At 42.0% G+C, this 12,291-nt stretch overlaps 1 protein-coding gene across 2 annotated transcripts in view; it reads left to right on the top strand.

Annotated features, from left to right (window-relative positions):
- chrna1 (cholinergic receptor nicotinic alpha 1 subunit) overlaps window positions 1–12,291 on the top strand; it is a 38,449-nt gene that overhangs the window by 22,206 nt on the left and 3,952 nt on the right. For both annotated transcript variants that reach the window (XM_033023922.1, XM_033023923.1), the window contains exons 7-8: window positions 164–387; window positions 5,583–5,822. In XM_033023922.1, coding sequence (XP_032879813.1) covers window positions 164–387; window positions 5,583–5,822 — 464 coding nt within the window. The remainder of the gene's footprint in view (window positions 1–163; window positions 388–5,582; window positions 5,823–12,291) is intronic.

Genomic DNA, 12,291 nt, shown 5'->3' on the forward strand with positions numbered 1-12,291 from the left:
CTTCATTGATTTGTTTTCCTGATCTCACTTCAGCCCATATTCGTTCCATCAATTTAAAAATACTCCCTCGTCTCATTGTAAATACATTCACAAATGGGAGAGGTTTTCCTTGTTGTGACTTCGCATGTATTTTATACAGCTCTGCTCTTTCTTTTTCTTGCAGGTGAAAAGATGACTTTGAGTATTTCCGTTTTGCTGTCTCTGACTGTGTTCCTTCTGGTTATTGTTGAGCTGATTCCTTCAACTTCCAGCGCTGTGCCTTTGATTGGCAAATACATGCTTTTTACAATGATTTTTGTCATCAGTTCAATCTTCATTACTGTTGTTGTAATTAATACTCATCATCGCTCTCCAAGTACACATACAATGCCATACTGGGTACGGAAGGTGAGTCATCTTTCATGTACTAACAAGCAGCATGTCGGAAGTAACATTTAGAGCCAGGAAACCATAGGTACCATAGACAACCATTTATGAACTTAGTTTGTCACAAGGCATCAAAAGAGACAATGATTTGAGCAAGAATTTGTAATGTGATATAACAATACAACTAAAAGTTTGATTTCATTGTTATACATTTCAACACTGGAGCTCTGGTAATATAGCGCAGTGTTGTTGGGCTCTTGGCTTGAGGCAGGAGAGCCATCTTCACTGCAGCTCCTCCAGGCAAAATGAATGTTTACGTTGGCTAATTAACTAGAGTACATTGGAGAAACTATTGATTGAGTGCACAAACAAAGGTATTCATGATGATAAGCAAGACACAAAGTACTAGATTAACTCAGCGGGCCAGGCAGCATCTCTGAAGGGCCTGTCCTCCACAAATGCAGCCTAATCTAGGTATGTTACAATACTTACCTTCAGCAGCGCTGCAGTTCTGCCACTGGCCGTGTGCGCGGCTTTGGCGCCTTTGAGGGGGGGGGGGGGGATTAAAATGCCGTTTTCTCCTGCCTGTCCGAGATATATTTTCTTGGCCTGCCAGCTCTGCAGAAAAATCGTTCCGACTTTCGTTCTCGGAAGTTAAAAAAAAAAATCGCGGGATCATTTAATCGCTGGAGTAAAATAAAACAGCGACTTCTAACGCCATCAACGCCGACAACGGGACAGATCTCACGTAGGGGACAAAACATAATGTAAGTCATGTATTTTACATATAAACTTGCTTCTTAGGATGACTTTAATCACCATTTCCTTGGCGAAAATGTGATTTTGGCCCCATACGAACCGGCAGTGTTTTTCCTGCTGATATGGGGTTTAAATTCACTGCAACCGCAACGTTCCAATCGATTGCGTTCCACAAAAACACACTTGCAAGATGATTAAAATGGCCATTAATTTACGGGAATTAAACATTAAATTCCTTCCATTTGGCCTATAAATTCATGACAATAAGATTTAAAAATCATGTTATATTGTGAATTCTTGTGTGAATGTTATTTGCACACTTAGGCTATTTAAACATGTTAACCTTTTCTTAAGAAATGGATAGATGTTTAGATCTAGTAATTGAATTTTGTAATTAGCTACAATTAGGTAACTAACTAATTATATGCTTTAATTTCAGGTCATCCAAGTAAGATTGTTTCATATTTGTTTCAGAATGCTTCAATCTACAATAACTGAAATTTTCTTTCAGTTCTCTTAATTTTTAAGAAAGTTATGGGCTTTTGACTGTCCTCGATCACAGCTTTTGTGTTAAGTCAATGGAAAAGCAATAGGGAACAAGATGCTAATTTCGAATATGAAAATGGCCATAACTTTTTTAATACTGAAGATATGAAAGTGAATTGGGTGTCAAATTAAACTTTATTTTATGCTTTATCTGATGGGATAAATTGCAGACTTGATTTTTAAAATCTCAAAATGTTGTAACATTGCTACCTAACCCACTGAATTACTCCAGCACTCTGTGTTTTGCTCAAGATTCCAGCATCTGCAGTTCCTTGTTTCTTTATGTTCTTGATAATTTAGTTTAGAACCTCCAGAGCAGCGACAGTACAGTGCTCAGCTATTTGTGCATGAACAGTATTATTGTGTGAAGCCCTGAGTACACATGGTGTGATTGGAGACCATGAGAGAGAATACATTTTGTGTGGACTTGTAATTCAGAATATCTGAAGCAGCATCCACTTAGTTTTAGTTCAGAGATACAGAATGGAAACAGGCCCTTAGCCCACCGTACCTGCCCTGATCACCCATACACCAGTTCTAGTTCGATCCCACACAGTACGGACAATTTATGGAAGCTAAGTAACCTAGAAACCTGTACTTCTTTGAAATGGTGGAGGAAACCGGTGCACCCGGAGAAAACCCACGCAGGTCACAGGGAGAACATACAAACTCTGTACAGACAGCACCAGTAGTCAGCATTGAACCCGGGTCTCTGGCACTGTAAGGCAGCAACTCTATCGTTGCTCCACCGTGCTGCCATCGTGTGTAGGATAGGAAGAGTTCCCAGCTAAGTGTATGCACATTCGGACATCCTATTCGTTATTTTTGCGTTGCGAGCAACTCCTTGAACTGGGTCACATCCCACCAGCTTAAAGCAGCCATCAAATTCAAGCAGATGCTCAGATTGAATTTGAGAAGAATAGCAAAGGAAATGTGTGGTGTTGAGATTCTAGTTTCTGTGTTGTAAATTTTAAAGAGCAGTTTTATGAGGGTTGCTGCCTTAATGCATTAAACACTTGAGCTAAAATACATGATGTTGTATCAAGATCTGGTCAGCACAGTGGTGCAGCGGTAGACTACATGTGCTGTCTGTATGGAGTTCGCATGCTCTCCCTGTGACCTCCAGGTGCTCCAGCTCCCTCCCAAATTCCAAAGACATGCAGGTTTGTAGGTTAATTGACCTCTGTAAATTGTCCTTAGTGTGTCGGATAGAACTGGTGTACAGGTGATCGTTGGTCGGCTTGGAATCGGTGGGTCAAAGACTAAACTATCTCTAAACTAAACTAAGATCTGTTCAAAGGTAAGGAAATAGGCCCTGATCACACAACAATATGTCGTCATACTCATCAGCAGGAGGCAGGCTTACCACATATTTGCCAACTTTAAAAAAAGAACTAAAACTGTATGTCTGGAAGATATGATAGGTTGAACACCTATTTAACTTAAATTGAGAATGAGTCCATGTCTCTCGCTCTGACAGGTTGGCTTCAGTTTTGATATTATCAATTTGACTTAAGCCAGATCTTTCCCAGCAATGACATATGCATAGAGTGCCATGAAGACTAGTTCTCTGCTTCATTCACATGCTTGGTGTCCCTTCAGGCAACCCCTGCTTTATGGCCTTTTGGGTTACAAAAATTCTACTTACAGAATTCACAAAGCACTACCACAGAATTCTACCTTATAGAATTCACAAAGCAAAAAGTACTCAAAAGTTGACATACGGAATAAAATCACAAATAGCATAATTTTGATTTAACCCCCATTTCCTGATGAAGACACAGATAATGCAGGGTTTATATTATGGAAAAGTCACCACAATGCCTGTTTCCCAGCACCCCAGTCACATAATATGATGGGGGGGGGGGGGGGGGGGGGGTAATAGGGTCCCTTGTATTTATAGATATGGAAGTTACTTTCATCTGTACTGTTGCTCTATGTGCTGCTCCATATTTTCATTACCATATTGCCCCTTCCATAGTCTTTTTACTAGGATGAGCAATGCTGAGTCTGGGATGAGTCCCAATATTTCTCAGTTCATTATTGGAAATGCTGAAGCTTCACCAGAAATGCTGCATCCTTGCCAATAATCAGTCTCCTTCCCTGGCCACTGTCTCGGGATGAAGCAGACTATTTGCAATAGAGGCCATCCCTGGGTTGTGAACAGGTTCTGTTTTTAACAGATGTCCGTAAATCGGAAAATACATGAAAACACTCAATATGGTAACCATTATAAGGAATGGTGCTGATTAGAGCCAATTAACAAACATTTAGTTATTGTCTTCCTCAGCAAAGTTACAAAGGTGCAGAATCAGGATGTCCCACTCTGAAAAGCTGGTTTCAACAGCCTTAAATTGTCTGCTGTTAAATGATTTAATAGAGTATCTTGCAAAAGTATCATGGAGCCATAAAGTTTGGAAACAGGCTCTTTGGCCCAGCTTGCCGACGCTGACCAAGATGCCCATCCACACTAGTTCCACCTACCTGCGTTTGGCCCATATCCCTTTAAACCTATCCTATCCATGTACCATGTATCAAAAGAAGCAATTGCTTGCCACTTTCTATTACGTGGCCTTGCATGGTTAAACAGGCAGTCTGTGTGCTTAAGAGACACTGGTGTGTGCTTGCAGTGGGGAGGTTGTAGTGTTTTTTTCATGACTGATTCTTGGTTGAATTGATTGATATTTATCGAAACGGATTCATATCTGTATGGGGTGTCCATAACTCAGGCAGTCGTAGAGGAGGGCATGTACTTAGGTTGAGTTTAAAATCCCATATCCTCTCTATCACAGTGGCATCTGCCGAACTACCCAGTTCAACTTGAGTAGGTTAACCTATGATGAGCATTAGTTGGCACTGGGCCTGTGCTCGCTGGAGTTTAGAAGAATGAGGGGGGACCTCGTTGAAACATACAGAATTGTGAAAGGCTTGGATAGAGTGGATGTGGATAGGATGTTTCCACTAGTGGGAGAGTCTAGGACTAAAGGTCATAGCTTCAGAATTAAAGGACGTTCTTTTAGGAAGGAGATGAGGAGAAATTTCTTTTGTCAGAAAGAATCTATGGAATTCTTTGCCACAGAAGGCTGTGGAGGCCAAGTCAGTAGATATTTTTTGGGGCAGATAGATAGATTCTTGATTAGTATGGGTGTCAGAGATTATGAGGAGGAGGCAGGAGAATGAGGTTAGGAGGGAGAGTTATGATTGAATGATGGAGTAGACTTGATGGGCCGAATGACCTGCTTCTACTATTCCTTATGATCTTATAACATGACCTTATGAGTAAGCCCTGCTTACACCTGTTTAACATCCAAAGCCAACAGTTCCAATGTTTTTCTGACTGCCTTTTTTTTAAAAATCATTGAACGGTTCATTCTAACTCAAGGTTAGAAACTTCTAAAGGTTTCCCTTTGATACTCAGGTCCTGCTCAGCTCCACCCTTGTCACTTCAACAAACAATTTCTGCTGGTTCTCCAATTGTTCCGGTGTAAAATTCCCATTATCTTTAAATCCCTTTATGAAGGATGTGCTCACTTTCTCCATGAACAATTTTTGCTGCCAACTTTTCACAGCTTTGACCCAGATATTATCCTTCCTTGGCACTAACAGGATGCCTTCAGTTAACTATGCCCCACACTCTCGAAACTCTCAACCTAATCATTTTGCTCCTCCTTTGAGGTTTTTCTGAAAACCTTTTCAAACAATCTTTCTGTTCCTTCTCCTAATCTACCCTTTTTATAAATTGGTATCTATTCTTTCATCTGACACTTGTGAGTATTGTTAAATATACATTCAATGTATATATTCAATGCCACTATATGAATGCAAGTTGCTGTTGAGACATTGTTTGTTACAACATAATATCGTTCACCAATTTTATTTATAACTTTTTATTATGTAATTTTGTTTTACAGATTTTTATTGATACTATACCCAATGTCATGTTCTTCTCAACAATGAAGCGAGCAGCTAAGGAGAAGCAAGATAAACAGATATTTACTGAGGACATTGATATATCGGACATTTCTGGAAAGCAAGTATCAGGAGGTGCAGTTTTCCATACACCTTTAATTAAAAATCCAGATGTCAAAAGTGCTATTGAGGGAGTCAAATATATTGCAGAGCACATGAAGTCTGATCAGGAATCAAACAATGTAAGTTATTTGCATTCTTAATATATATTTAAATCTTATTTGTAATGGTTGCTCTCTCCTAGTACAGTCCTAAGATTTTGTACAGCCTGCCACGGCACCTAAATGGTCCTAATCAAAGTCATAAATTACGTCCCGGATGACTGTAATTTTCATCCCCCTTGCTGACCACTGCTACAAGGTGGACCAGACTGTTTGGAGTCTCACTATTTATTTGAGCTTGGGGTGAGCTTCTCCCTCATATCCCCTTCATCAATAACTCAACGTGAAGCCTATGAGACAATTGCCGACAGCATCCTCCTTCAATGTCTATCTTCTGTGGTCCAGCTGAACAAGACTACTCTCGCAGAACTTTGATTCATAGTCACAGAATCCTTTTCAAGGCTTCTCTTTCTGTCCTCAACACTGTTACTTCTGGAGTTCCCCAGAGACCTATCCAAGCACACATGCTATTCTGCATTTAGGCAATGCTTCACATTAAAATACAGCACTAAGCTTCACATGTACCTACCATTTCTCATGAGCCCTTCACTATCACCTCGCTGTAAAGATGGCTTCCAATATCTCTCACCATGTGAACATAAATCCTTGATTATTAAACATTGGAATATTGATAAGAATATCAATTCCATGCCATAAATCAATTTCTTCAGATCAATTGCATCCCTCTTCCTAACCACTGCCAAAAGGTGAATCAGACTGTTTGCAGTATCAGTATTTATTTGATCATGGGGTGAGCTTCTCCTCCATATCCCCTCCATCAGCAGTAAAACTGCCTTCCTCCATCTTCACCAATATTCTTCAGCCTTAGCTCTTCAAATACTGAAACTGTTATCCATGTTATTACTTCCAAACTCATTTAATCCAATGCTATTCTGGTTATCCTGACTGGCTTCCCAACTTCTACCTTCAATAAACTCAAGTGTCTTTGTAATGTATTCATACATATTCGTGTAAATGTTAATGAGTTGGTGTTCAATATAAGCTGGGAATGTTGGGTAATAAACCTCTCTCTCTCGTGATCCAGGCAACCAGCGTGTAAGTTGTTATTCATTCTGCCGTCCGGAATATAACAAAATTGGCAACGAGGATGGGATAGAGTTTGTGAACTCATCCTTTAAATACAGTGCAGGGCAGTTTTGCAACATGCAGTATTGTTTAACATTTTAAACAGTAAATACGGAGTTGTGTCGCAGTTGTTTGCTAGCTGGACACGATAGGCCGCAGATCCTTCTATGCAGGGGACTGTAGTTTAAAACAGCAGCTGTACAAATCGGCGAGAGTTTGTCAGGCTATCTCTATGCTGTGTTTATGTGGCAAGATGTCATCCTTGAGATTGTATAACATTTTAGACTGAGTTTCTTTTGTCAAGTTCCTTACGCTGTATAGTCTTTGTACAGCTAATTTTTAGGTGAATTGTTACACCAGACTTTAAAAAAAATGAGAACGACACGATGGCAGCGTCCACGGGCTACATCGGAAACCTCGGCACTTTTGACAAGAGTAGAGAGCCGTTCAGCTCCTATATGGAGAGAGCAAATATGTTTTTCACAAAGATCGTGAGCAGAATCGTGAATCTCCTTGCACCCATAAAGGCAAAAGACGTGCCATTCAATGACATTATGAAGAAGTTGGAGGAGCACTTCAACCCAAAGCCTCTGGAAATTGCAGAAAGCTATAAATTTGGCACAAGAAACCAGAAGCAAAATGAGACAATCAATGAGTACATTGTTGCCTTGAAAAACGTAACTTTGCATTGTAAGTTTGGAACCTTTCCCAGACGCACACTACGCAACAGATTTGTTTGTGGTCTAGTGGATGAACAAATTCATGCAACGCAAATTCATGCAATTCAGAAAGCACGCAAGATTGCTACCACAATGGAGATGGCCTCAAAGAATGCTCGCGAGTTTCGTCCACCACGAACTGCAGTGGCCGTTTACAGTCACAAGGCAGCGCCTATGGCCAAACCAAGAGGTGCTAAACCAAAACCAAAGTATGGCCGGGAGCCGAGTTCAGCCAGTTGTTATTGTTGCAACGGTAATCACTCATCCCAATTTTGTCAGTTCATAATCCCCGGGTGTTGTACCTCTTGTGAACAGGTTCACCCACTTAGAAGCTGTCGGGACAGAAGAGGTGTTTACACTGGACGGCGGACTGGCTTGTGATGCGAATAGGGCTGTTGAGCCAAAACCAAAAAGGCCTAAGGCAGGCAACGCCATTGTAGTGGGAGACTCCATTGTGAGAGGTACGGACAGGGGTTTCTGCGGCAACAGACGGGATGCGAGGATGGTGTGCTGCCTTCCTGGTGCCAGGATCCAGGATGTCACGGACAGAGTGCAGAAAATCCTCAAGGGCGAAGGTGAACATCCGGAAGTGGTAGTGCATGTCGGCACAAACGATGTCGGAAAGAAGGGGATGAATATTCTGCAGCGTGACTTTAGAGAGCTCGGAAAAATGCTGAAAAGCAGGACCTCCAGGGTTGTTATCTCCGGTTTGCTTCCAGTTCCTCGTGCTGGCGAGAGCAGGAACAGGGAGATACGGGACCTGAACGTGTGGCTGAGGAACTGGTGCACGGGGCAGGGATTTAGATTCTTAGATCACTGGGATCTGTTTTGGGGTAAGGGGGAACTGTACAAAAGGGACGGATTGCATCTTAACAGGTGTGGGACCAGCATTCTGGCAGGCAGGTTTGCCACTGCTACACGCGTGGTTTTAAACTGAATAAGGGGGGTGGGGTGTCGAATGGGATAGTGGAGGATGGAGTTAAAGGGAAAAGGTTTTTTAAACGTGTGAGCGTAGAGACAGAGGGGTGTAAAATGAGGGTAGAAGCAATAGGTAGCAAGGTGAAAAGTAAAAGTGGCAGACCGGAAAATCCAGGGCAAAAATCAAAAAGGGCCACTTTAGAACATAATTGTATAAGGGGTAAGAGTGTTGTAAAAACAAGCCTGAAGGCTTTGTGTCTCAATGCAAGGAGCATTCGTAATAAGGTGGATGAGTTGAATGTGCAGATAGCTATTAATGACTATGATATAGTTGGGATCACGGAGACATGGCTCCAGGGTGACCAAGGCTGGGAGCTGAACATCCAGGGATATTCAATATTCAGGAGGGATAGAGAGAAAGGAAAAGGAGGTGGGGTAGTGTTGCTGATTAGAGAGGAGATTAACGCAATGGAAAGGAAGGACATTAGTTTGGAGGATGTGGAATCGGTATGGGTAGAGCTGCGAAACACTAAGGGGCAGAAAACGCTGGTGGGTGTTGTGTACAGGCCACCTAACAGTAGTAGTGAAGTTGGAGATGGTATCAAACAGGAAATTAGAAATGCGTGCGACAAAGGCAAAACCGTTATAATGGGTGACTTCAATCTACATATAGATTGGGTGAATCAAATTTGGCAGGGGTGCTGAGGAAGAGGATTTTTTGGAATGTATGCGGGATAGTTATCTAAATCAACATGTAGAGGAACCAACGAGAGAGCAGGCTATTTTAGACTGGGTATTGAGTAATGAGGAAGGGTTAGTTAGCAGTCTTGTTGTACGTGCCCCCTTGGGCAAGAGTGACCATAATATGGTTGAGTTCTTCATTAGGATGGAGAGTGACATTGTTAATTCAGAAACAATGGTTCTGAACTTAAAGAAAGGCAACTTTGAGGGTATGAGACGTGAATTGGCCAAGATTGACTGGCAATTAATTCTAAAAGGGTTGACGGTGGATATGCAATGGAAGACATTTAAAGACTGCATGGATGAACTACAAAAATTGTTCATCCCAATTTGGCAAAAGAATAAATCAGGGAAGGTAGTGCATCCGTGGATAACAAGGGAAATCAGGGATAGTATCAAAGCGAAGGATGATGCGTACAAATTAGCCAGAAAAAGCAGCATACCGGAGGACTGGGAGAAATTCAGAGACCAGCAGAGGAGGACAAAGGGCTTAATTAGGAAAGGAAAAATAGATTATGAAAGAAAACTGGCAGGGAACATAAAAACTGACTGCAAAAGGTTTTATAGATATGTGAAAAGAAAGAGATTAGTTAAAACAAATGTAGGTCCCTTGCAGTCAGAAACAGGTGAGTTGATCATGGGGAACAAGGATATGGCGGACCAATTAAATAACTACTTTGGTTCCGTCTTCACTAAGGAAGACATAAATAATCTGCCGGAAATAGCAGGGGACCGCGGGTCAAAGGAGTTGGAGGAATTGAGTGAAATCCAGGTTAGCCGTGAAGTGGTGTTGGGTAAATTGAATGGATTAAAGGCCAATAAATCCCCAGGGCCAGATAGGCTGCATCCCAGAGTAGTTAAGGAAGTAGCTCCAGAAATAGTGGATGCATTAGTAATAATCTTTCAAAACTCTTTAGATTCTGGAGTAGTTCCTGAGGATTGGCGGGTAGCAAACGTAACCCCACTTTTTAAGAAGGGAGGGAGAGAGAAAACGGGGAATTACAGACCAGTTAGTTTAACATCGGTAGTGGGGAAACTGCTAGAGTCAGTTATTAAAGATGGGATAGCAGCACATTTGGAAAGTGGTGAAATCATTGGACAAAGTCAGCATGGATTTACAAAAGGTAAATCATGTCTGACGAATCTTATAGAATTTTTCGAGGATGTAACTAGTAGCGTGGATAGGGGAGAACCAGTGGATGTGGTGTATCTGGACTTCCAGAAGGCTTTCGACAAGGTCCCGCATAAGAGATTAGTATACAAACTTAAAGCACACGACATTGGGGGTTCAGTATTGATGTGGATAGAGAACTGGCTGGCAAACAGGAAGCAAAGAGTAGGAGTAAACGGGTCCTTTTCACAATGGCAGGCAGTGACTAGTGGGGTACCGCAAGGCTCAGTGCTGGGACCCCAGCTATTTACAATATATATTAATGATCTGGATGAGGGAATTGAAGGCAATATCTCCAAGTTTGCGGATGACACTAAGCTGGGGGGCAGTGTTAGCTGTGAGGAGGATGCTAGGAGACTGCAAGGTGACTTGGATAGGCTGGGTGAGTAGGCAAATGTTTGGCAGATGCAGTATAATGTGGATAAATGTGAGGTTATCCATTTTGGTGGCAAAAACAGGAAAGCAGACTATTATCTAAATGGTGGCCGACTAGGAAAAGGGAAGTCCAGGACAAGGGGTCACAGCTTAAGGATAAGGGGGAAATCCTTTAAAACCGAGATGAGAAGAACTTTTTTCACACAGAGAGTGGTGAATCTCTGGAACTCTCTGCCACAGAGGGTAGTCGAGGCCAGTTCATTGGCTATATTTAAGAGGGAGTTAGATGTGGCCCTTGTGGCTAAGGGAATCAGAGGGTATGGAGAGAAGGCAGGTACGGGATACTGAGTTGGATGATCAGCCATGATCATATTGAATGGCGGTGCAGGCTCGAAGGGCCGAATGGCCTACTCCTGCACCTAATTTCTATGTTTCTATGTAAGTGCTATAACTGCCAGAAAAAAGGCCATATCGCCTCAGCACGTCGGGCCAAGCTTAAAACAGGAAACCAACAATCTGTGGGAAACAAGCGACAACATCAGAGAGGAGTTCACAACTTGGAGATGAACCCAGATGGAAATGAACTTGGGTTGTACATCATTTATGCAACCAACATCGATAAGCCTACAACCAGCCAAGGCAAGGACTTTCGAACTAAACTATTGATTAATGAACAGTTAATCGATATGTGTATTGACACGGCAGCAGATTGTTCGGTCATGAGCAAAGACCTGCACGAAACAAAGTTCCCACAAACACCATTGTTTCAGAGTAAGGTCAAGCTGAGAACCTACTCGGGCAAAGTTTTGGAGACATGTGGACAAATTAACTGTAAAGTTCAGCATAATGGTCAGTCAGTAACACTGCCCATCACAGTGGCCAGCTACAGAAATAAACCAACCCTCCTTGGAAAGGATTGGCTGAGTAGAATAGACTGGAAGAACATTTTCAGCGTCGATTTGTCCAAATCACGTCTTGAAAACGTCATAAGCAAATATGCGAACATTTTTGCCGACAATTACACGGGAATAACAGGGTGCTCTGCACACATTCAACTTAAGAAAGATGTGAGACCTGTGTATTGTCGACTAAGACCTGTACCATATGCACTAAAGCAACAAGTGGAGGAAGAACTCGACAAGTTAGAGCGGAATGGAGTACTCGTGAAGACAGACCAGGGTAACTGGGCAACGCCAATTGTGGCCATACCCAAGGCCAACAAAACTGTTCGACTATTTGGTGACTACAAAGTCACAATCAACGAAGCCGTTGATGACGAACAATATCCGTACCAACTCCGCAAGATCTGTACGCAGAACTTAGCGGAGCAAGAGTCTTCACTAAACTGGATTTGACTCACGCTTACGCCCAACTCAATGTCGACAAGGAAAGTCAGCAGTACTTGACTATCAACACATATAAGGGCTTGTATTCGTATACAAATCTGCCCTATGGTGTGAAATCCTCCCCGAAAATATTT

The sequence above is a fragment of the Amblyraja radiata genome, chromosome 7, assembly GCF_010909765.2.
Source record: "Amblyraja radiata isolate CabotCenter1 chromosome 7, sAmbRad1.1.pri, whole genome shotgun sequence".
Lineage (NCBI taxonomy): Eukaryota > Metazoa > Chordata > Chondrichthyes > Rajiformes > Rajidae > Amblyraja > Amblyraja radiata.